Source organism: Colius striatus, chromosome 1 (genome assembly GCF_028858725.1).
Source record: "Colius striatus isolate bColStr4 chromosome 1, bColStr4.1.hap1, whole genome shotgun sequence".
NCBI classification, from domain to species: domain Eukaryota; kingdom Metazoa; phylum Chordata; class Aves; order Coliiformes; family Coliidae; genus Colius; species Colius striatus.
In genome coordinates this window covers 140,854,087-140,878,223 of record NC_084759.1, presented here as the reverse complement: position 1 = coordinate 140,878,223, position 24,137 = coordinate 140,854,087, and the positions used below count along the sequence as shown (strand labels likewise).

The following is a 24,137-nucleotide window of genomic DNA, read 5'->3' as shown; positions in this document are numbered from 1 at the left end:
TGAGTACCGTGAGAAGGCACAGTCTCACACCTATCAGATTTTGCATGCCTATGCAACCATCTCAGCAAACATCTGAAGCATTGCTTCAGCAACAACTTCCTGCATGATGCATTTCTGTCCAAGCTTGGCAAAATTGGCTGCTTAGCTCAGTGGATGGCTTCCTGCCTCGGCTGACCTCTGACAGTAAAGAATAAACGGTTCTATATATGCCCATGGCTTCTGAATTAAGACAACTGGTATTCTTCATTTCCTGAGTCAGGTAATAAAGAATCTTTGGAACAGTGACATTATATCAATTGTATCTTTGATTCTACAGTACCCTGCAGATTTTGTATCCTTCAGACCCAGATTTATTCTTCTCAATTGTCAGACAAAGAGCACTGCAAATCCAGTATGAAATCTGGACCAAGAACCAAACATCTTCTGTTGACGCAGTAAAGTCTATCACAGAAAGATCATCTCCAGGTGTAATCTTGAGAGGGAAACCATTCACACAAGCCAATTAATGTAAATGTTGAATAAAATAATTTAAGTCCTCTGAAAGTACAACTGCTACAAAAAGATTTTTCAAAGATCTGCCATACATTATTGCCTACATGGAGACCTTACCAATGTCGAGGGAGATCAGAAGGATTTCTCTGCCCCATTCCCTCTTTTTTTTTTTTATAAATCACACAGTGCAGGTAAAAACGAGAACAAACACAAAAACAACAGACTGCTCTCTTGTGAGTAGAAAATCCCCCTCATAAAAGCAGGAAACAAGATTCTTTTTTTCTTAATCAATTACACAAGGATGACAGTAAGAACTCTCCTGTTTGACTGTAGAGGCTTAATTATAAAGCCTTCATAAAGTTTCAATAGCAGGTTCAAACAGAAATTTCAAGGTTGCAGGAATGTGATCTTTTCTAAGTGCTAAAACACAAATCTTTATCCTTCTCTACGTCCAGTTTTTCTTTTTTTTGTGGTGTAACACAAGCAGTGCTCATCAACTGATGTAATATTGTACAAACATACAATGCTTTTCTATAGCAGTTCTTTGGCTTCTCCGCCTTTACCTGGAAAGTATTCTTTAAAATGAAATTTGCCTTAACCATGGATGAAGTATATCCATCTGAAAGTGCTCATTAGACTATACAGAAGATTTTGACGAGACAAAGGTAGAAAAACAAACACCAAGTCAAGAAGCCAAAGCATAATGCTGACATGTTTAAGACTTTCTTGACATCAGTTGCCCTGGCTTGGGTCTTTTTCCTTGGAGAGAAATTTTCAGGATCATGGTACCAGTCATGACATGCAGCATTAATTGTGCAGAATGCCTCAAACATGAAGATCACCATGAATCTACAATCATGTACAACAGTGAATTTCCACACTAGTGTCACCTTCTTCCTCTTCACATCAAGGTATGCACTGATTAAACTGCAACTGGAAAGAAGTAGATGTTTCTCCAAATTATGTCTGCCAGAAAAATATCTCTCACCACTCTCAGAAACATGAGAAGGCCATTTGCACAGGGAAAGCAGAGGAAGCCAGTGAGATAAGTATCACTATCTGCCTGAAAAGATTGTCTGTCACAAGTCTAAGCTTTTGAAAGTACATAGCTGAAAGAAAAACATCAGCAATGACAACGGGCCAAAACACACAGGAGAAAATAAAATTTGATACCTGCTGATTTCTCTGCTGTTGATCCCTATTCTGAACCCCCCTGTGGCAGAAAACCTAAAATTTACTTAATTCACAGTAATACACAGGAATACAGGAATCTGCAATGCAAAGAATGTGAGAAGTTGGCAAGGAAAACTATGTTTGTCATACAGAAAGTGAAACCACAGTAAAACCTCCTCTAACTACAGAACAGGTTTCACATGTGAATAGTAAAACTGAAAACTGACTTTACTATTTATACTAAGGAAGAGCTTTAATAACATAGATGGCAAGATACTTTTTATCTCATTGGTTGCGATAATTGCTTACATATTTTCAATTTTTTTCTAACAATCTAGGCAAGGTTTCTGCTAAAACATCTACTGAAATCCTGGAAAGCTGAAACCAGTGTAAGAGGGCAGGGAAAACTTGACTGAGTCCTTTTGAAACATTTAACCATGCATCAGTACCATAGGGAGATGTTCATTTTATTCATTGAAAGCTAAATTATTTAAAATAATGGACTCACAGAAGGTGCCGGGAAACAGATTGACCTAAAATCCATACAGCAATAGCTGGTGTTGGGTGCAGGCAATGCATTGTATTCATAATCAATCTCTTTACCTGTTTCCACTGGGGTATGGGAGCAAGACGGCCCTGCTCTCGTCTGCTGGATGGTTGGTTGTGAACACGTTCTTGATAAGGCAGAACAGGTTGCTGCATGCAGGTTGTAGGGCAAATGAGACCAAGGAAGAAAGATAAAATAGTAAAGGAAACTCAAAGAAAGCCAAAGGAATGGATATAGAAGAAGACAGACAAACATTTAAGAAAAAAAAAATAGGGTAGAGGAGAACTCATTTAGCAAATAAAAGATAAAATGGGAAAAAAACATCCAAGAATGGGAAACTACACATACACTTTTGCACCTTGCCTTTACTTTCATTGTTTACTCAAATAATCTTTGTTATTCCAGACAACATGTAGTGGCTAAAGAAACATTTGATTGGTAAGGAGTGGGATAAATGTCACCATTCTGAGATTACATTATACCACTAAGACTGATGTGAAGTGTAGCATAGACATACTTGACCTAGCTTTAAAGTAGCTAGGTCAGGTCCTGCTCACAATCTGGCCATGGCAGCATAGCACTTGGCACAAGCTATGAAGACAGACTATGCAGCAGAGCAAGAACTCAGACACCTAAAGCATACTGAGCCTTATACTGCTGACACTGCACTGCTAGCAGTAGCTTTCAAGTGACTCAGTCTAACTTCAAAGACAATTATGTTACAGCTGCAGTAGTCCAGATCCCATACTGAATAACCAGCAATCATCACGAAGCCTCACTTGGAATGATACAAATATTCTGATTGCAAAGAAACTCCCAGGAATTTACACCCACATAAAACACTTAATCACAGTTCACAAGAACAAACAGATATGACCTAGCATGAAAAAGTTCAAATGGTCATCCTTAAAATGTTACAAGTGGAATGTTCCTGGAAGGCTTTTAAAGAGCAGTACTAGTTATGAAACAGAAATTGCTGGTAAGATGTTGCTGAAAGAGATTACATAGCATAATATGGGTAATAACAAAGAAATAGATTTTTATGGGGAAGTTCTTCTGCACCCCACACTTCTAAACTTTCTCTCTTTTGAGTAAACTTCATTCTTCCCTAGGAGAGCCTTTGAAGCAGAAAAGCACCATTAGCATACAGTCTCCAGGAATGCATGTTATTATTCATCATTTTCCTTCACAATTCCAAAACAAAGGGGTTTATTATCTCCTACCTGTCTTCGTAAGCTTGAGGACTGTACTGGTGCATTCTCTTCAAACTTGGCCAGTAGTTGGGTTGCCATAGACTTGACTTTGTTCTGGTTCCCAATGGCAGCATCAATTCTTCTCTCTGTCAGGGCACTCACCAGTGTGGGCCTTTCTTCTCTGTAGCTTCGTGGGATGTCCTCCTTACAATCAACAACATCAAAATTTAACAAGATACAACCAGATCACCTTTTCCTCTACCTCTTTGCTGTAATATATTTCTAACACTGTAGAAAACAAATCTATTCATCTGCACTTGAAATCTCAAATTTTTACCTCCTTTGACACTTCAGTTAAAAGCTCTGTTAAACTTTACTTATCTTTCCAACTTTGTTTGATCCACTTACCTAACAAAGAAACCGCAGCTGAAACACTCCCATGAATTCCTTGACATAAAGCAAAGGCCTATCTTCAAAATTCAGTGACTACTCAAAACACTGAATTTAAACTCACTTCTACCTATTTGCCTATAAACATTTCAACTGAAAGACTGCTTTGCTACAAGACTGCAAACTAGAGAAGTATGCTTTTTGCACTAGCCTAGGCTAAAGTTTAAATACAAATGAAACTTCTGATTGTACTGGATGACTTCACAAAATGAAAGTTTTATTCTTGGTGTCCTCATCAAACCAAGTAAACTGAAACAAAAATAAAACATAATGGAACTGAAACATTTGTTTTGTACTTTTTTTATAGGCATCAGTAAAATGTTTGTACTATAGATATGACAAAGTGTAACCTCTGAAGAACTAATTTTTATCTTAAAAAATCCTGTATAAACCCTGTCTGGGTACAGAAAATGAAAGGACCAAAGTGGGAACAAGGAACCTACCATACATTTTCCTCCCTCACACCTTCCTTACTATAATACTTACATCCTCAGATTGGCTGGTTTTTCTCCTCTTTCCTGCACCATCCAGTTCCTTTTCTTTTTTGTCCTTAAAATGAGAGGAAAAAGAAAAAAAAAAACAAAGATAAGAATTCTCGTACATTTTTTGGCCTGAAATAAATATCATCAGTGCACTTAAATAAGCTTTGCAACAGGACTGCCTAATTTTCTAGGCTCCTTCTCCATTTGTGTAAGAAAAGGGGTTTTTTTCCTGATTCTCCTTAGAGGATTCTTACTTTCAAATTGGACATTCTGCAGCACTTTCCACTAATTTGGAACTGAGTAACCAGTTGATTCAAATACAAAATATATCCCCAAACAGTACCACGAGGCTAGGATTTTAAGACTGCAATGTACCACTAATTCACAGTACATGTTATGGATATAATTCTGCAGTTATAAATGCTCTGTATTGTCCATACCTACAGCTGATGAACAAATAGTCTCTTGGAAACACATATCAGATACACACATACACAAGCATTTTTAGTATCGCCTACTTGGACAGCAGCCTAACAGACACAAATGTTATCAACAACGTGGTATGGTTACCTTTGGAGTGCGTTTTCGAGATATGCTTTGTCCCAGTTTGCTCAGAAAAGAGATAGGTGATTTGCTACTGGCAATTAGGGCAGCTTTTTCTTCTGCATTCAAGTCCAGACTATCTGTTAGCAAAAACAAGTACGACAAGGGAATACCAAGAATTCTTGTCTCTGGGGCCATTATTAAATACACAACTGAAGGATTCCAATTTTTTTTTTTTTTACATAACACTCTTTCTTGAATTCTTTTTACAAAATGCCTGTAAAGTCCAGAATTAATACCTTTCTCAGCTACTTTGCTTTTTCCTTTTGCCGAAATCATTTCTCCTGTCAGGGTTTATAACCACCCAGAATAAATAATCTGTTTGTTTACTATATTTGCTTTCATATTTAAAGAGCATCATGATCATTGGTATTCTTCAGAATAGCTCTAAGTTTTGGAAATAATACCTGATACAAGCTATATTTTTATCAAACACACTTCCCCTCCCCCCAAAAGAATGATAGACTTTAATTAAGATCATTAGTAATAAAAAAAAGCTGTAACAACATTACTAAAATTTAAAAGGAAGCCATATCGATTTGTGTTTAGACAGTTACATCTTTCAGTTTTAATCAAAAGTCATTCTTTTCTCATATGCCTGAGTTAGTCTCATCATTCACAGATGGTAAATCAATATACAACTTGGGCAGTGTTTTGGAACTACCAACTAAACACCTACTAGCAATGCATCCCACATTAGCTAAGATAGATGAACCCCTAATAACAGTAAGAAAGAAAAAAAGTTACTGAGTAGTGGTGAAGTGAGTTTAGAACTTTTGAGGACGTTATTTTGTATCAACTCTTTTTTTTTCCTCTTGATGCTGTTAACATGATCTTTATCAGCACCGGTAATAAGAAGTCAACTTTTTGGAACATAAAGTTAGTGAACGACCAGCATGAGCTCATGTCGAAGCAGCATGAAGACAGCTGAAGCACACATGTTGATCCTGAAGCTGACTTTAAATTTGACAGACATGTCCCAAAGTCCTTACCGCTAGAGGGGATGGTGTCTTTGAACATCTCATAGAATTGTGTGAGGTACATCACCATTGACAGTTTATCTGGCTCTCCCACAGATGCCATCTCCTTTCCAGTCATAATGGGAGATATTCCAAACTCTTTTTCGGCAATGTCGAAGGCCAGTTGGTTATTTTTCTCCACATTGTGCTCATCCAAAGAATCAAAGTCTCTGCAAAGGGCAGAAAGAGGGCATGCACTGAATCAAGTAGAAACCAGTCCTCTGAAAGAACTCAGGTATCCATCTCATTTTTTTTTTCCTCTGAGACCTCTCAAATTTATTTGCCAGCAACCTTTTCATATTGCAGAGTTGAAGATACAGAATTAGGGTAAACTTTGGCTCAAACATATTCTTTTTTCATTTTTTGCCTTCCCTTCAAACCCAGATTTTTCTTCTTTAATACGTCGTTATCCTTTGAAATCTATCTCCACTTCCTCCTTTGCCAGAAGACTGTACTGTTTTCTCCTATGTAAAATCTTTTGCATGCTTGGAAGTAAATTAAGTCTTCACTTTTGTCCCTTTTTTGTCTAATCCATATTTTAGTTCTGCTGTCTTTTTCCAAAATTTGTAGACTATATTAAAAAATACATTAAAAAGCTATAGCTTGTAGAGAGTTACATAAACCATTTTAAAAGCTATCTGGACTCTCCACAAGCTATATAGCTATTAAGAGTACCTCGATTTAATTCAAGTACACTGATAGAGAAGTAATTCAGTGCACATGTAATAGAATAACAACTTACTTTTTCAGCATGCTTTACACTGGATTATGTCTTTCAATGACAGCTCTACCACTTACTTTCTCTAATGTCCCTTTGAGAAGCTGAAGCTATTTCAGGTTTCAGTCGATGTACCAGAATCTTTGCTACTGTTACTTCTCCCAGGCAGTGTTTTCCCATTCTGGAATCTGGGTGCCATTTTACCCACTACATCATGTAAGGGGATACCTTTCCCATTCATCCACTCAGGATGTTACTGTGCAAACAGTAGCAATGTCTCTATTTAGACCCATAGTCTAAAAAGAGCAGTCTAAAAGTCTTTTTAAAGAGTTACTGTTAAACAGCACATTTATAGAAGGCTGTGTACAGATTTGTTCACGAGAAATTAAACTGAAGCTATGAACTACTCCTGACTATTTAGACAGAAAAAAAGCCATCAGTCAATAATGTTTTGCAGTCAGTATCAATATGAAGTTTAATCCTGCCAAATCACCCAGAAGGGAAAATGACAACACATTTATCTTTATATTCATCAAGCTATTACGACCTTCCAGTCTGCTGGTGAATCATTATATGTTAGCTCCTATCACGCTTAATTGCATTCATTTCAGTCCATTTCTCCATAAGTCACAAATGCGTTGCCTCAATCACCATACTATTGATTCCAAATATTAGTAGCATTTTGCCCTTCCCAATTATTTAAAACAGTCAGTTACTCACATTAAATCTGGACGGTATCTGTGGATAATGGCACACAAAGCTAGGCCGCTTTTCCATGACATCGTGAGGTCTGTCACGTTAACACCAGCATATCCATCCGTCTGCCTCTGGCACCAACTGAGTAGTTTACTAGAGCGAGCTACAGACTCTGTAAAACAATCATGTTTCAGGAAAAATGCACAAAGTCTCTTTCACAAATTCTAAATACAACATAAAACCCATGAACTAAAAAATAAAACCTTCACGTAAACAACAAGCTCCTCTTACAGTGGGCGGTACAGGACAGAATTCTTATTTTTTCTAAAATAGACTATGATATCTATTTTAGATCCAATAAAGGATTTTTCATTTGTTAAAAAGTAGTTATCTAAATTATAACTTGACAGGCTTTTAATCCTTGCCCTTGTAAATGAGCCACAGGAATTATAAAACAGTTGCAAAGGCTCATAAAATATGATCAAAAGGATATACAGTAGCACAATCCTCTCTAAAGCCCAGATATACTATTTCTAATAGAAGAACTACAAATGTCCTTCTGCAACTCTTTTTCTCTTGAAAGCTTTCCTTTAAAAGCACTGACCTGTTTTGACCTTGCCTTACTTCAACATCTGATGAGATTACAGCCTAAAGGGACATCGTTGCAGGGCAAAGAAGAAATCAAAAGACTACATAGCTATTCTTGCAGCAAAGGGGAGGTGTCACTCAGAATCCCCAAAGAATATCTGGGCATACAAAGGCAAGGTGTGCACAAGGAAAAGTTCAACATATCCCTCAGGTTACAAGACAAGTAGACAGATACTGAAATGCTTATGACAAGGCATCTAACTTTCAGAATAATGAAAGCAAAGTGAGGTTTAATTTGATGGCACTTAGGGACGTGGTTTAGCAGTGGACTTGCCAGTGTTACATTAACAGTTGGACTCATTGATCTTAAAGGTCTTTACCAACACAAACTATTAGATGGTTCTGCGTGATGAAGAAAAGCATGAACATGGCAGACTGTGTGAAATGCCTTCTCTTGTTTGTAAGAATTCTGAGTTTACTGTCAGGGTAAATTCAAGCTAGGCTTCTACCTTCTCAGTAAGAACATTATTATAGGATACAGGAGGTGAAAAGAAACGTTTGTATAAGCAAACATGCTCAGAAATTTCAAAGTGTTATAAAGCAAAGGAAATTAGGCCAACAAAAATATATTTACATGTTAATGGAAACTTGAAAAATTGGAAAATAGAGACTGTTGATGAAATAATCTATCGACATGCTTTCTAATTCAAAAGAGACTGGTGAAACAGTACTCTACAGCCCTGCTGCTGTATGGTTCCTGCACTGATTCATCTCCAGAACAGCGAAAGAAATTGAACAGTGGCCAGGCCTACCGTTTCGAGTCAGTTTTGGTGTCCTGGAGTTCACAAAGTTCTCTATTTCCAGGTGAATGTCTTTCAAGTCTCCTGTATTATACAAGTGGCGTACCTACAATCACACACACACAAAAATAATTATCGACATGACATGCACACAAATACAGACAGAAAGAGCAAGAGGACAAGGAGCCATCCTAAGGTGCAACAAGGAAGACAAGTACACTTATGTAGCAGAAATCTCTAGCCAAAGAGCCCCAGAACAAGAAGGATCAGCTCATCAGTGACATTCTAGCTCACTGTTGCTGCTCAGTGGATACCAAATTGCAATGACAGACTGCTATACTAGATTATTACAAAGAAAATGCAAATAAGCACACATATAAATACAAATGTATAGATTTTATATATCTTTACAGCATGGTTAAAACTATCAAACTCAAAAACTCCTAAAAAGGAACTTGTTAAAGTACACTTGACTGATATATCTGCTTTTCACTGCTTCCACATGCTACTGCCATATCAGATCACACTATCTGTTCCCAAAACATTAGCATAGCTTCACCTGAGGAAGGACAATGCAGATTATAAGCATTCAGAGGCACCATTTGTTCAGTTACCTGCTGTGGTCGCAAGAAGTTGACGTTGATATTGGGATACCGGGTGGCAGGATCAATGCTGTAACGGCTGAAGTTTTTACTCACATTCTCAGGGGTGGTCTGAGGCAGTAGCCTATAAATACTTTCCCTTGGAAAAATAAAATTAAAAAAAAAAAAAAAGTTTTGGACATTGTTTTGATTGGTTTGTTTTAGATTTTGTACTTTTATGTTTAGTTTTACTTTGGTTAGTTTTGTTTGGGGTTTTTTTTGTTTGTTGACAGAGATGCATCCCTACTGATATCTACAAGTAAATTCTGGAGAGATATACATTCACATGAGAAATCTAGCCACCACAGACATTGACTCACTTAGTATATTGCAATCTGTCATTTAGTACAACTCCAGAAATCAAGAGAAGGGAAGAAAATACTATATTAGGCATAAATGAAAGGGTTCCCCAGTACAATAAAGACACTGATACATTGGGTCAACTCAGGAAGAGGGCCACCAAAGGGACTGAAGCACTTGAGAAGAGGCCAAGGGATCTGGGTTTGTTCAGTGTGCAGAAGAGAAAGCTCAGGTAAGATCTTACTGCTGACTGCAATTGTCTAATGGAAAAGGGATGGAAATCTGGCTCCAACTGCAACATTATCATCATTATTTTTAAAAAATTCAAACAAATGGAATTTTAAATATCCACTGTGCCATTTACACAATTTCACTATTGTTTCAGATGGTCAGAAGCTGTAGTTGCCTAAGTTTAAAATAGGTATTACTAGCCGTTGCTTTTACTTACTCCATCTGATGTCTCTAAAATCTCCCTGAGTCACCAAAACAACAGTCAACCAAAGATGATAAAAATATGAAGAACTCCATACTCCAAAGAAACACAAGATGTTGTTTGGCTTATACAAAACAAAATGGTTAATTTGGGAGAATATGATATAAAAGTAGGTCATAGCTTCCTTAAAAGAAAACTATAACTGACGTTTTCAAGATAAAAGGGGCCGTAAGAATTTTTGTCTTCTGGAATTTAAAGGCACTTCTATCTTCAACTGGTTTGCTATTGCAAAGCTGGTGACAGTCAGGCTCACTTTTACCATAATATCAAAAGACTCTCCACCTAATCTAGTTTTTAAAACTAGAACCAGAAACAGTTGCAACATTTCTTAGTACTCTTTAAATACCATTCAGCTCCTTAAGCTTCAACGTTTTCTTCAACTGAATTATACCCACAAGCATCCTCTAAAAGCAGCAAGAATCTCTGTCTCCCATTCTGTGTATATATTTGTACTAGAAGAAACTGAAATGGATGACAAGACATTGGAGGATTAGGTTAGAACTGAAAGTGTATTAATTTTCTGTATTACCTCTCTGCAAGAACTTCCAAAGGACTAGCTCCAAGCGACCAACTTCGTACCATCCAAGCAGAGTCCATTGCAGCCAAAAAACCCCTGGCTATTCCAGTTCCCATTGGCCAAAATGGCTAATATTTTAGTTTACAAAAAAAATCAACAAACAAGTAAAGAAAGGAAAAGCATCAGTCAGGGAAAATTTTAAACAAATATCAAGAATATATTCAGATGGTAATCTGCTGGGAAATTATAGTTCAGTATTTAGTTTAAAGCTCTACTCCCACTGGGCTACAGAAAGCCAGATGTATGATGAATTGCCCATGAGCTCTCCCAAATCCCATGTTCTTCTATTTCCAACAACAGTTCACAGCCTGGAGTGCCTAAACAGCTTCTCTTCAAGACTGTACTTTTTAACCAACTACAAAATGCCAATTAACAGGCCTACAATAGGTTCTGTAGAGTCTAATCGTTCCAATAAGAAGCAGATGGAACAGACAGAACTTCAGAAAAATCTCTGCACTCATTTTTTAAGCAAGATCATTACTATCCTAAATACTCTTGTTTTCCCAACACTCCTACCCTTCCTACAAATCTCCCACTTTCCTTAGAGTAACTCTCTAATAGTCAGCAGGTATTTCAGTGATGGGTGCAGTGGCTTCTGCATATGCTTCAATTCACTGTTCACATGTTAAGTTTAAAAATACAAACCTCTAAAAGGCTGTCCCCCACCAGTGCCACAAGTAACTGGTGGCCATTCTGCTCTCGCACCAGGGCTGCGTTCTCTGACGCGTACATGCACGTGAAGTCAAACATAGCCACATCTGGCTGGCCGTAGTGATTGATGGCAAAATCCAGTGATGGCAGCTGCTGATTAGTGGAGAAGTCAGCTGCTTCTCTGGCATAGTTTAGTAGAGCCTCCTGGTCCACATTCTCCCGTGAGAGTAGTAACTCTGTGTCAGCATAATCCTGTCAAAAAGAAAAAAGTGTAAGTGAAACAGTCAAATCAGCCAAAAGAAACTAAGTTTATTTTAAGACTGGTATAGAAAACAAGAAGATTAAAACTGCTACAAACCCACTGATACAGGTTTGTCTTCTAATTTATTTCATTTCTCTATGTTTTTATGCTTCTAAGAGAAAATTTGGAAATCTTTTATTGCCAACAGTAATCAGTCTTATTAGTGACTGTGAAAGGGTGAAGAAACTTCCGAGCATTTCTCTTCACACACTTCAGACAAAAGGCATAAGACTCCAATCCTTATTCATTCATTTGTGGCCAAACTACTTTGAGCTTCTGTCATAGTAAGATATAGGTAAATTTACAATACTTTCTGAGCTCAACTAAGTTTTCAAAAGTTCTTTGAGCATATTTTATCTTAACGTGAACAAAAGTCCCATATCTACAAAGGGATACAAATTTGGAGAGAACAAGTCTTGTAACACTTCTGATCATAGAACCATAGAATGGTAGGGTTGGAAGGGACCTTTAGAGATCATCAAGTGGCTCAAAAACACAGAGGAAGAGCATGCTTCCCTTCTTTCAGCATACCTGAAAGCAAACTGTCCCAAAAATCTTAGTTTATAGACAATATATGAAACGTTAATACCCACATGCCGTATCACTCCTTTTTCCAGCAAGCTCTGTTTTTTGGCTGTCATGACAAAGTAGTGTGTATCATCTTTGTAGTAGACAATGTTCTCCAAATCAATACCTTGTGACAGAAGACATGGTAGTGAAGGAACAAGTCACACATTACGTGCAAAACAAGAGCTCTATCAGAAGAAAGTAAATTGAAATGAGAGAGAATGCCAAGCATCTTTCTCCTACGCTTTTGATTACTTTAAAATCTAGATCTTCAACAAAACCAAAACCAGCAAATTTTACCTGCATATAGCTACCTCTAAAAATACTTTCATTATCACTCTAAGGTTTGCAATACAGATGTGGAGTGCAAGAAGTTGAACTCAGGATTTGTATTTAGGGCTCAGATTTCCTGAAAACCATCAGGGAAATAAGTTCTCCACTTCTGACCAGAAATGACATCATCTGAATGATACAGATCTGCTTTGTATAGCTGTATAGAACAGCTGTAAAAATGGGGAAGTCAGATTTCAAAGACAACAAGGACTGACTTCGTAGCACAAGATGTTCATTTATTGATTAAAGATGATACCCAGGCTTACAAAATTGTAATAATAAAGACAAACAGTTTTCCCATGGTATCTGGCAATTGCTGGCAAACCTGTGGCTTCTCGTAGTTCCTGGAAGAACTTCTGGTTGAATATGAAGGCCACACCACTGATCTCTTCTACTTTGGCTTCAGCTGTGGTGTTGCGATTGATGAAGTTTGCTGTGATAGCAATTGCTAGTTTACCACGGAACTCTTTTCGGCGAAACCCTATAGGAAAGATAAAGTAGTAAGGCTGAAAAATAAATCTCACCTTCAGAGAAGGCTCAGCATGCCATAGACAGGTGCCCTCACAAAATAAAAAAGGAGAATCAATCTGATGAATTACAAACTCCTCCGCTGAGAAAGCAACAATTGCTTCATCAGAAAAAACAGAAGCTCCTGTTTAGGGAAAAAGATCCTCTCTCTTTTTCACCTCTTTTCCAAAAATTGTAACTTACATAAAAAATATTAAGGCAGAATTCTCTACTACACAGAGTAATACTTAACATTTAAATTCTCACTCCCCAAAGCAAAAGCTACAATGCTACTCAACTACAAAAAGTCCCCAGGAAAAATTATGTGGAACAAAATATCCAATTCCTTTGCTAGTGAAGAAGAAGAGGGAGAAGACAATCCATGTGTCTGATACAAATGGCTTTTTACATTGACTTTTAACCTCCCTTTCACTAGTTAAACTAGATTGGGATGTTAAAGGTTACTTTTGTTCTATCTAATTTAGAATAAGTTTTATTTGAAAGTGAATTATAGACACATCATTACCTTCTAAGGTGTTCCTCCTGCCATCCCCTCCAATGATTACTTCAAACTCATACTCAGATACTGGATGTGTTTTTGGGTGAACCAATGCACGCCAACCTATTCCTGTTGATATACTTCAAGTTAATGACAGAATAAACTGAGCTCATAACAGAAACAAATACATAAAACCACCTCTTAACCTCTTCCTCACATGGACAGTAAAGACACAATGCAGGACAGCTATATTGTTGACAGGGCTATTGCTGACTCACAGAGCTACTCTGTGTGAATCAGAGGCAGACAGCTCTGGTAGAAATCTCCTGACTATTACCTTTAAGGATCACTACAACCTTTATAGCTTCTCTACTATCTGTTCAATTATTAAGATGCCAAAAAACAAGTAAGCCACCATCTCCCACAGGGATGAGAGAACAGGTTACACAAAGATACAAAAAGCATAACAAGGATCATTCACTGATAATAAACATCCCCAGTGAATGCAAGGAAAGGAGTTGTTTTAAAACGGTATCTTGTAAGTGTAACAGGCTTAAATATTTAACAAGTAATTACAATCTACTGTGTCTTGGTCTATTTATGTGTAGTACTTCAGGTAATTTTTTTTCATATAGTAATTAATTTGCATTTGTCACTACAAAAAATAAATCCTACTAAAAATTCAAGCAAAAGTGTATTAACAATTACTCTTAATAATGGAGCATGAGGAAAGGGCTTTGAGCCATAAGCAGGGTTAAGGAGTAGGAGTCTGTGTATCCTGCCATTACTTCTTCTTTTTCTACTACCCATTTCAATGTTACTTACTTTCATTCTCCTGGTCCTCGGGAGGGTAAACAAGACCTTGAAATTCCACATTGACATGGATCTCTATTCCCAAGATCAAGGCAACCTTCAAAAGGATAAGCTGGAGCTGACGGATACCTACAAAAAAAAAGGGATGATAAAGAATTAAAAGTAAAAGAAAAGAGCACAAGTGTCCATGCATCTCTATTTGATGTTACTGATAAATAGATTTAAAGGTCAGATGCTACTTCCTTTTTAACTACTGTGTTCCCAGCACTTCATCCAGGCAGCGCTGAATTAAATATCTTGGCATGCCATGACATATCACGATGTAATATCATGGCATGCCAAGAAGGTTCTATATAGCTGATAACTCATCCCTTTTCCAAGAATTAAACAAAATCAAACAACAATTTTTTAATGTTTCAGTCCCCAAATCTGGTTAACAATCAGAACATGCACTGCAGGAGAAAGAGAGAAGAGAGCACAAGCAGGACAGCTGTTTTGTCACAGATGGCAAGTAGGTATTTGATTAGCCAAACTGTAACACTGAACTGCACATTTATCCTAAAACCTTTGGGTTGGTGAGGGCGTAGTAAGTTCCTCACCATTCCTTTCCTCTTCAATTAATGTAGTAGGCATGAAAGTGACAGTGTACAAATTTGATTAATTGGAAGGAAGACACCTTACTGTTATATTTCAGATACTGAAATAAAAATAAGACACAAAAAAGACAAAACAAATAGTACAAGAAGAACAAAAATTACAAGAAACAGGAAAGGAAAAAGTAATCTGCAAGAATGAAGTTCCAAAGATCTTCCAGTTTTACCATTCATTGCCAAAAAAAAAAAAAAGGTGCAGTTTTTGCTTTGTACAGGAAGCCAAATCTTATCTGCTATGTTTGTGCCACTTTATACTTCCCCCTTATGCCCAGTGGAGAACACAGACTGGTCAGCAAAACGTGGCTGTACAATGTCCAGTAAATTTGATGGGGGGATCAGAGGTGTGTGAAACAAAACAAACCCCCTCAGAAAAATAATAACTCTTGCTTCACCAAAGCATTCAGCTTTCAAAAGAGACTGATTTCTCCAAGTTTGAGATTCGTCAATACTATTTTCAATTTTCATATGCAAACTCCTATTTAATCAAAACTTATTCATAGGCTGAGACTGTTCTTGAAAATATCCTGAAAATACCATCACTCTTCCAAAAATTAACAAAGCCAAAATTGTTCCTTCTTTTTCCAGATAAACATTCAGAAGAATGTTCCAAAACCATTCAATAATTTTTCTCATTTACAAATCCCTTAAAATGCTCAAAGGAAACAGAATAATGTGGCAGCTGCAGGAATATAACAGCAAAAATAGGAAAATTATTCATTAAAAAAAAAAGTTTTGAACCTTAAATATACTTTTTAGTATAGGAAAAAGATACGTCTCAGAAAGTAATAGGTGTAAGAGATTATATACATTGCATGTGTGATAATCTCATAGCAGTGTATTTCTTTCATATCTAGGTCTAGTCCAAAATGTGCTATGGAAAGCTGAGGCTGAACTGTACCATAAGGACTTGAGAGCAGTGATTGGTGTAGGTTGAATTACTGAGTTCCCCCATGTCCTCACCCACTTTTTCCCTGTGGAGAATAAGTGTTGCTGTGTCCAGCAGAAGCCATACTTACTGATATGGTCTATGGATCCTGCACAGAATTTGCCATAAAACTTCTTGGCGCCAAGACCCCTCAAGTCATGTATAGTGAACGGCCACAAATGCAGCACATTGTTGCGGGAAAAGGCATCCCTCTTTTCTATGACCACCACCTTGGCTCCCAGGAACGACAGGTCGATGGCTGTTCGAAGGCCACAGGGTCCAGCCCCAATTATCAGACACTGAAAAACAACCAGCACAGTGTAACTTTACAGTCCTAGGAGAAAGTAAAGTGTTTTCCACCCGGATGAGTCCCTGTGTAACCTACTCTAGGTGGCCCTGCTCTGGCAGTGGTTTGGACTAGATGATCTTTCGAGGTCCCTTCCAACCCTTAAGATTCTGTGATTCTCTGATTTTTAACCGCAACCTCCAAGCATCCCACAGCTCTTAGGAATGTGCTCTTTGTCTGCAACATAACCTGAAATTGCAGATCAGTCTTTCTGTTGTTGTCTGTCACATTCTGCCACTGACACATTAAAGCAGTAACTGCAACCTGAAAATAAAGCATATCACAGAACAGTGAAAAAAGTTTGGAGAAGCAGTCAAGTATAGAATTATATTAGACCACCTGCTTGCAATCCTTGTTTTAAAAAGAGCTACCAAGGTGTACTCTCCAAGCTATATAAGCACCTGGAGAACTGCAATATGTCTGAAGGCTTCTCCTCCATTCTATCCATTCAATTTTCAATCAATCAATCATGACAAGTTTTCTTCTTGTCCTCCAAAACCTGAGTTGGCCTTTCTTGAGAAAATCTTCAGTAACGCTAAAATGTTCTGATTGTCAGTAACACAACAATGGTTACGGCAGATGAATACATGAGATGCTCATGTTTTTATAAACATCATCACTTAGAGTAGCACAGAAGGTAATTCAAGGTAGAGTTCTCTAACGTAAGCCTCTGACAGTGTTTCTACTATTGCAGCAAAGGACGTTTCAAGGATGTAAACATAATGTAAACAGAAATTTTGTGTGACTAGGCAACTTTTATCAAAATACATGTTCTCCAGCCTAACCTTTGTCATATCAATGGTCTTTCATCTTCTCTTATCTTTTTCTATTATACTGACAAACACTATCAGACACTAATAAACAACTTGAGAATGCAAATTACTCGCATATCTACAATTGGAAGTTGCAAGTTCATTTTTTTTAAGATTAAAATGCCAAGATAATCAGTTGACACTTTTTACTCATCGAAACTGAGGTCCACAAAGAATGCCAGCACGCATACGTGCATTCACAGGCATACAGTACGTAGTCCATTTTGTCATATCATTTTTGCACTTTGATTTCTATTGAGTATATTCAGACCTACAGAATAAAGACTTTGCAACAGAGGTGACTGATGATGCCATGTGAGCATTTTCCAGATCCTTACATACCCTTGTGGCTTGACAACAAAGATCTTTGAGAATTTTTTAAGTATGCCAAAACTTAACTGGAACCCAATCTTCTGATAAACACTCTATCTGTTGTAGTTTAACTCCAGACAGCAACTAAGCACCATGCAGCCACTCACTCACTCACTCACTCCTTCCCTTCCCTGCCCAGTGCAATGGTGAGGAGAAATTAGGAAAAAAAAAAAGTAAAACTCATGGATTAATATAAGAACAGTTTAATAACTAAAATTAAACAAGTTATAATAATTTTAGATTATTATAATTGCAATGAAAAATACTGTAATGAAAAGAATGAGAAATAAAACCCAAGGAAAAAAAATCAAGTGACATCCAAAGCAGTTTATCAGAACCTGCTGACTGATGCTGAAGCAGCAATCCACACCTATGCACTAACACCCCCAGTTTATACATTGGGCATGACATTCTATGGTATGCAATAGCCCTTTGGCTGGTTTGGGCCAGCTGTCCTGGTCATGCTCCTTCCTAGCTTCTTGTACATCTCCTCCCTCACAGAGAAATTGAAAAATCCTGAACTCAAGGTAAGTGCTAGTTAGCAGCAACCAAAATATCAGTGTGTTAACACTATTCTCACACTACCCAAAAGACAGTCCTGTAGCAGCTACTAGGAAGAAAATTATCCCAACTGAAAACAGGACACTATCTCAAAGCAAGGATCTTTGTTCTTGGTTGCCCCAATAGGCCAATTTTTACAGGTTAACACATTTTTGCCAGTTATTTCCTGCAGCATAAATTCTACAAATCATGTGAAAATGCAAATATAAATCCTGAATGATGAATAAAGCTGTAGAAGTTATAGAAGTGACAACAACAAGTGACATGTAAATTCAAAGTAAAACTACTGTATACGATAAGAAGTCATATAAATCTGAGGGCAGAGATCCAAGTCTAGAGGAAAGGGAAGACAAGAATAACAGCAGTGTTTTTTTCCTGACTTCAGGAACCTGAAGGCAGATGGGAGAAAAGTCAAGCCCAAATACTGAGCTATGAAATTCCTAAATAGACTTATATATTGAACAGGTGCCCGACTTGTAATTTATTAAAAGGTATAATCAATTAGGATGTAATACATTCTTGCAATTTAATATTGTTTTCTTTGCAGGCAAGCACAACTCTCAAACATCACTTAGTCTTTCTTTTTTTAAACTTCTCAGAAAATTATGAGAGTGTATAATATTTATCCAGGCAATAATTTTGCTTGTCTGACAGCTACAATGTTCAAAGAGACTGGATTCAATAAGCAACAATACCTCACTGAGTTGGGTGATTTTGATTCTTTGATAACTTTCTCCATTTAAAATAGTTATGATGAAGTACACAACAGCAAAGGAATTGTACTAGAATCAAGTTATTCAAACTCCAGCCTGGGTAATCGAATTATTGTAATCAAATTGCCTGTAATTTTGTCACAGAAATGTAAAAACTGTTTTTTCTCTACAACCTTCCCCCTTGCCCCCAAACAAGGATATGGTTAACAACATCTAGGTTACATTTAAATGTTCTGGATATAAAACATGTGACAGTGAAATAATTCATGGTCAAAGATGCCTTATTTTTCTATCATCACAAAAATATTACATTATGTTGTTAGAAAACACAGCAAGCTTTAAGGACAATTAAAAACAGAAGAAAATATTCTGCTCCCTTTTTCACTTCTAATGTTTCTTCCAGTTTCAGATCTCTCATAGAAGCCTACCTTCTTATTTTCTCACTGGCAGCAGTAACTACATGAGATGTCAAGTACAACCAAGTAAATAAAGGCAAGCTACCATTGTTCCTTGTTCCCCTTCCCCTCAACGACTCCAAGCAACTGCTGCAACTCCATGTGCTAAAGCTGTCTTATCCCTCAGAAACACTTCTTGGTCAAGATCTTTCAGACAGATTGGATTAAGTTTTCTGTAACAACACCATGGTAATGGAACAGTAAATGCAAACTGAAATCCTGTATTCTCTGTATAACCAATAGAGAGAGAGCACCATTTGTAACTATTTACATTTAATCAACTCATCACGTCCATTTCATGAACGCAGATTATGTGAATTCTGGCTAACATGGGCCTTGGCCATGTGATGCAGTAACTGCCCAACTCGTCTTGGCACTTCATCCCTGACCAATGTTTAAATGAGCAAGTAAGAGTCATGCTACAGAGGATAAGAACTTCAAAACTGGTACATGTTCAAGAGTACAAAGGCCGAGCTTTCTAAAGAAGGGACTGACTCATCATCTGATACCATGGGTAAAATCCTTATCTTTATTTTAAATTCTATCTTCTCCACATGTTCGCTTAAATTTCTGTTGGCTTGCGAGTTACATTAAACATCAGGAATATAAAACTAAGTGAGATAGTATCATCATATCAAATATGATTTAGCTCTCTAAAAGCCTCTACTTTGAATTGTTATGATGTTCTCTTAGGAACAGCACATAAACACTTACTGGCAGATACTATTAGGATAGGAAACAACAAGAACATATATGACAAATATAAAAATAATTAATATACTTATCATTACATTAAAAATTTCATTACTTATCATTACATTAAAAGTTTATAGGTAAAGGCATGCAAAAATCATTTACCATCACAGATATATATATAGTTCAAGACATACTAACAACAATAAAAAATAACTAAATATAATTTTCTCTCTGCTACTAATCTCACTACTTAAAATGGCATGAATTCCAAATCCACAGTCCTATGTATTTCTGGGTTGTGGCAGAGGAAGATGCTACCTTCAATTTATTCACCATCCACCCTTCTGTCTACCCTTTTAACTTGTGTTTCCATACAGCATCCTACCAACAGCTTCTTAGAAAGTCTGGCAAATTACCGTCTGACTTGCCTCCACCTTCCTTCCTCTTTTCCTTTACTCTCCTCTCCTCATCATTCACACAGGAGAGCAGCTATGAAGTAAGTCCTCCCATTCCTCTAGTAGAGACCAGTGTGATCACTGACATGTTTATTGCAGTCATTCCCCCCTCCTCCCACTCCTGTCCCTCACATCAACAAGTGTGAATTCTGCAAGTTCTGAGGTTTCTCCCTCATTAAATGAGGAAGAGTCACAGGTGATCACACAAGTCAGTTTGTTTATCTTACCACCATCTCATCTCCATGATCACCACATGTCACTTCTATATTTACTCTCTTGATCTCCTTTCTCCAATTCACTTTCACTAGCTTGCCTTTGGTGCACCAAAAAGGCTAAGTTTTTGGACTACACAAAATCTCTAGAGAACTCTTTAGTCAAATATCACTCCCAGTATGCTTTACTCCTTTTACTCACTTTTCAACTGCACTTGAAGAGATGTTTTATAGACACTTGGCTACATATATTTCTTCAAAGTGTGCCCTTTTCTGATTTTTTTTAAGACTCAGTACTTCTCTGTCTCCAGCTATTCTTTCAGAGCAGTATTGGAAGAACTTCCTTCACTTCTCTCACTGACAACTTCTCACAAGGCCTTGCCCATAATCTCTTCATTATCATCCTCTACAGTCTGCCTTTGCATTCCCTCATTCACAAGCATTGGATCAAACAGCTTGTCAGTGCTGTAGATTCACAGAACTTTTCTAAGTCAGAGTTGACTACTTTTTGTCCAGGCTAAAATGTCTACCTTTCTGGCATCTTCTCAGAGCTGCACACTTGTCAGTTCAAGCCCAACACAATAAAACATAGCTTTAGCATCCTTCTAAACTCATCTCACCAATTCCTTTCTAGGTAAGTGTCATGGTCAGTTTTCTGAATGTCTTTCATAGCTGGATGTCAGTCTCAATTTTTATCCTTGCTTTTTTTTATGTCCTCATAATCAAGCACTATCCAAGTCATACACTTGTTGCACTAAATCTTGTCTTTCATGTTGCACATCAACAAAGTAACCTTTTCTTTAATGTTAAGAGATAGTCTTGTCCACTAAAATATAGGCAGACCATAGATGCAAAAATCATTTTTATCCTACTACTTCAAATGAGATAAAATACCTCTACATTCTTCCACAGCCTCCTCAATCTCTTTCTCATCAAAATATAAGAATCCTGTTTTTATTTCACAGCCTTTAGCACCTTATTTCATTTCTACTCATCATGTTTTATTCAAAATAAGAGCATTTCCTAAATCCAATGAATTCAAAGTACAGTAAAGTTTTCAGAAAAACAATTTTGATTTTTTTTTTCTCCATGATGTTAATAGTACTTGGAAGGTTTATTCATAAATATACAAAAGAATTGCAACATTTATCTTCCTGTAAGACCTTCCTTTCTTATGCTGCCTGAAAAATGTAAACCTTAACAGTGGTTGGACGTTTAGGGTGTTGAAGCAACTGCCTACCATGATTACCAACACTGCTGAATTTTTTATTGCTTTCCAAGTTCATCTATATGTTATCTACCATCTGGTGTAGCAATCATAAACTTTGAGGAAAGCAGGAGCCAGGACAAATATACTTTGTTCCATTAGTAATTTTTCCAAGTGTTATTGTAGTAATAAGTTATAAATACCACTATCCATATGAAAATGGCCCTGGAAAGTGGAACACAATAAACAATCAAGAAATGAACATAATTTTCTAATATCTAGTTGGGAATCAAACTTGCAGTCCACAGATTGGAAATGACTGACATATCCTAAATAGAATATTTCTCACCCTTCAGTTTTCTAGTGAAGTATTTTCATTGACTCCTCTAAGATATCCTTCTTTCAAAAGGTGAATATTCAAATACTCAAGAGAAGTGGCATTTATTGTCCTCAAATAAGGAAGACTGAATCCTGATCCAATGGTACCACATCCCACACTATTTTCCTTTTTCAAAAAGAGTGAATGATTATTTGCAAAAATAACCTATTCCATTCACGTTTTCATGAATGATATCAAGAATTGCTTTCAGTAACAACAAAACATATAAATTAGCTCATTCTGTACAGTTCAAAGAGAGTGCAGAACAGAAATATCAGCTGACAATAATTCAGGTCAAAAAAAATAGTGGGGGGGTGTGTAAAAGCAGGAATTCCTCCAGTAAATACCACACATACCAGCATTTTGAAATGATTTGCTATGAGCTTCCACAGATTTTTCTTTTTCTTCTCTGAATACAGAATGCGAGCGATTATTTTCTAAATAGAATCTTTTGCCAATTTGCCAGGAAAGCTCACTTTTCTTGACAGGTATGAGAATTTTCAAGTTAAAATCAGAAATTTCCAAACATCCATATTTTGTATCTAGACATCAACACCAAATTTTGTGCCCTCATTATTGTCTTGTAAGAAATGTTAAAAAAAAAAAAAGCTACAAAAATTAAAGGTTTATCAATTAAGATTGTCTAAGCAAGCCATCCACAGAAATGATGCCACAAAAGTGTAAAACATAGAAATTTGTAGGCAGCTTCTCCTGAATAAATTACAAAATTCTCTACTCATTCCCAAGGATTTCCCTTTAGCTTTCCCTAATTCAGGTGAGTGGTCAAATTTGGTAGTAGCAAAGGCAAATTTTGATTGCAAATCAAATGCTAACACATTGTCACTGTATTATAAATAGTAGGTATGAGAACATTCCTGAATCTTCCCTGGACATATACAGACACTAGGCAAACATATTTCTACATACATATACACATTTTTATTGTATATTCCAGAGACAAACTTAGGAATAGTTGTCTTGATCACTGTGAATAAATCTCTTACCTTCGTGTTGGCGCATGCTTTCCCCTTCTTATAATCCTTATGGCTGCCTCTCTTATCCAATTTGGCCCATAAGGCTTTGGCTTTCCAGTAATTGAGCTTGGACTTGAGTTTGTGATAGAAAGAACGATAGTCCTTGGGCTTTAATTCTAGGTAGTCACAGAGCTCTTGGAAAGCCTTGAGAGTCCCCTTGCAGGTTGAAGCCTGCATAAATCTGTCGAAGAGAACATGAGCCTGGTTCACCTTCTCATTCTTACTTTCCTCCATGCTTCAGACTTCGCAGCTGCCCACAGGGGCAGCTGTTCTCTTCCAGTCTGCCAGACTTCCTGATGTTGCTCTGCTGAGCCACTTTCACCTCTGGCTTACAAGCATTATTAACCTATAAAATAAAAAGAAAAAAAAAGTGACTGAGATTGCTCTTTTTTCATCTCTCCAAAATTTGGTCAAAGCCTGCAGAATGGGGAGCCCAGATTCTCAAAAACTGATAATACATCAGTCCTAACTGATCAGCATCCTGAGGATTCCTGCCCAAGCTGATTGAAGAGAAGTCTTCCAAAGATCATTGAGTCCCACTGCAGACAGTGGGTTATCTCATCTCTGTTAAATCACAAAATAACCCAAGCCAGTCCTTGGAAAATTTTAATCAGAGCTTATTTCACATGAACAGCAGAGAAGTTACAAGTAAACTGCAGTTGTTGTGTGATGTTTGGAAGCAGGTAGAGGTTTTAAAACAAAAGACACAGACATACTAATGTAACAGTCACTGTGATAACTAGATTACTGTGGTAACACCACAGTAACGGTTACATGCTTTTCTTAAAAACATTACCATCACTAAGTGCTTTAGGAGTTGGTATTCCACCAGTAAAGTAAGTTTTGGTGCCTTCATTCTAAAACGACATGTAGC

At 37.1% G+C, this 24,137-nt stretch overlaps 1 protein-coding gene across 5 annotated transcripts in view; it reads right to left on the bottom strand.

Moving 5' to 3' along the window:
- Window positions 1–24,137, bottom strand: part of MICAL3 (microtubule associated monooxygenase, calponin and LIM domain containing 3) — a 162,705-nt gene that overhangs the window by 87,750 nt on the left and 50,818 nt on the right. For 4 of the 5 annotated variants that reach the window (XM_062009811.1, XM_062009781.1, XM_062009786.1 and 1 more), the window contains exons 2-17: window positions 23,234–23,609; window positions 16,113–16,320; window positions 14,456–14,572; window positions 13,658–13,759; window positions 12,950–13,105; window positions 12,318–12,418; window positions 11,418–11,675; window positions 10,725–10,840; window positions 9,376–9,502; window positions 8,774–8,867; window positions 7,398–7,545; window positions 5,933–6,129; window positions 4,908–5,020; window positions 4,342–4,404; window positions 3,436–3,609; window positions 2,269–2,361 (exon numbers count right to left, since the gene is read on the bottom strand). In XM_062009811.1, coding sequence (XP_061865795.1) covers window positions 2,269–2,361; window positions 3,436–3,609; window positions 4,342–4,404; window positions 4,908–5,020; window positions 5,933–6,129; window positions 7,398–7,545; window positions 8,774–8,867; window positions 9,376–9,502; window positions 10,725–10,840; window positions 11,418–11,675; window positions 12,318–12,418; window positions 12,950–13,105; window positions 13,658–13,759; window positions 14,456–14,572; window positions 16,113–16,320; window positions 23,234–23,497 — 2,331 coding nt within the window. In that variant the 5' untranslated portion in view covers window positions 23,498–23,609. The remainder of the gene's footprint in view (window positions 1–2,268; window positions 2,362–3,435; window positions 3,610–4,341; window positions 4,405–4,907; window positions 5,021–5,932; window positions 6,130–7,397; window positions 7,546–8,773; window positions 8,868–9,375; window positions 9,503–10,724; window positions 10,841–11,417; window positions 11,676–12,317; window positions 12,419–12,949; window positions 13,106–13,657; window positions 13,760–14,455; window positions 14,573–16,112; window positions 16,321–23,233; window positions 23,610–24,137) is intronic. The other variant, XM_062009803.1, reaches the window with a different exon arrangement.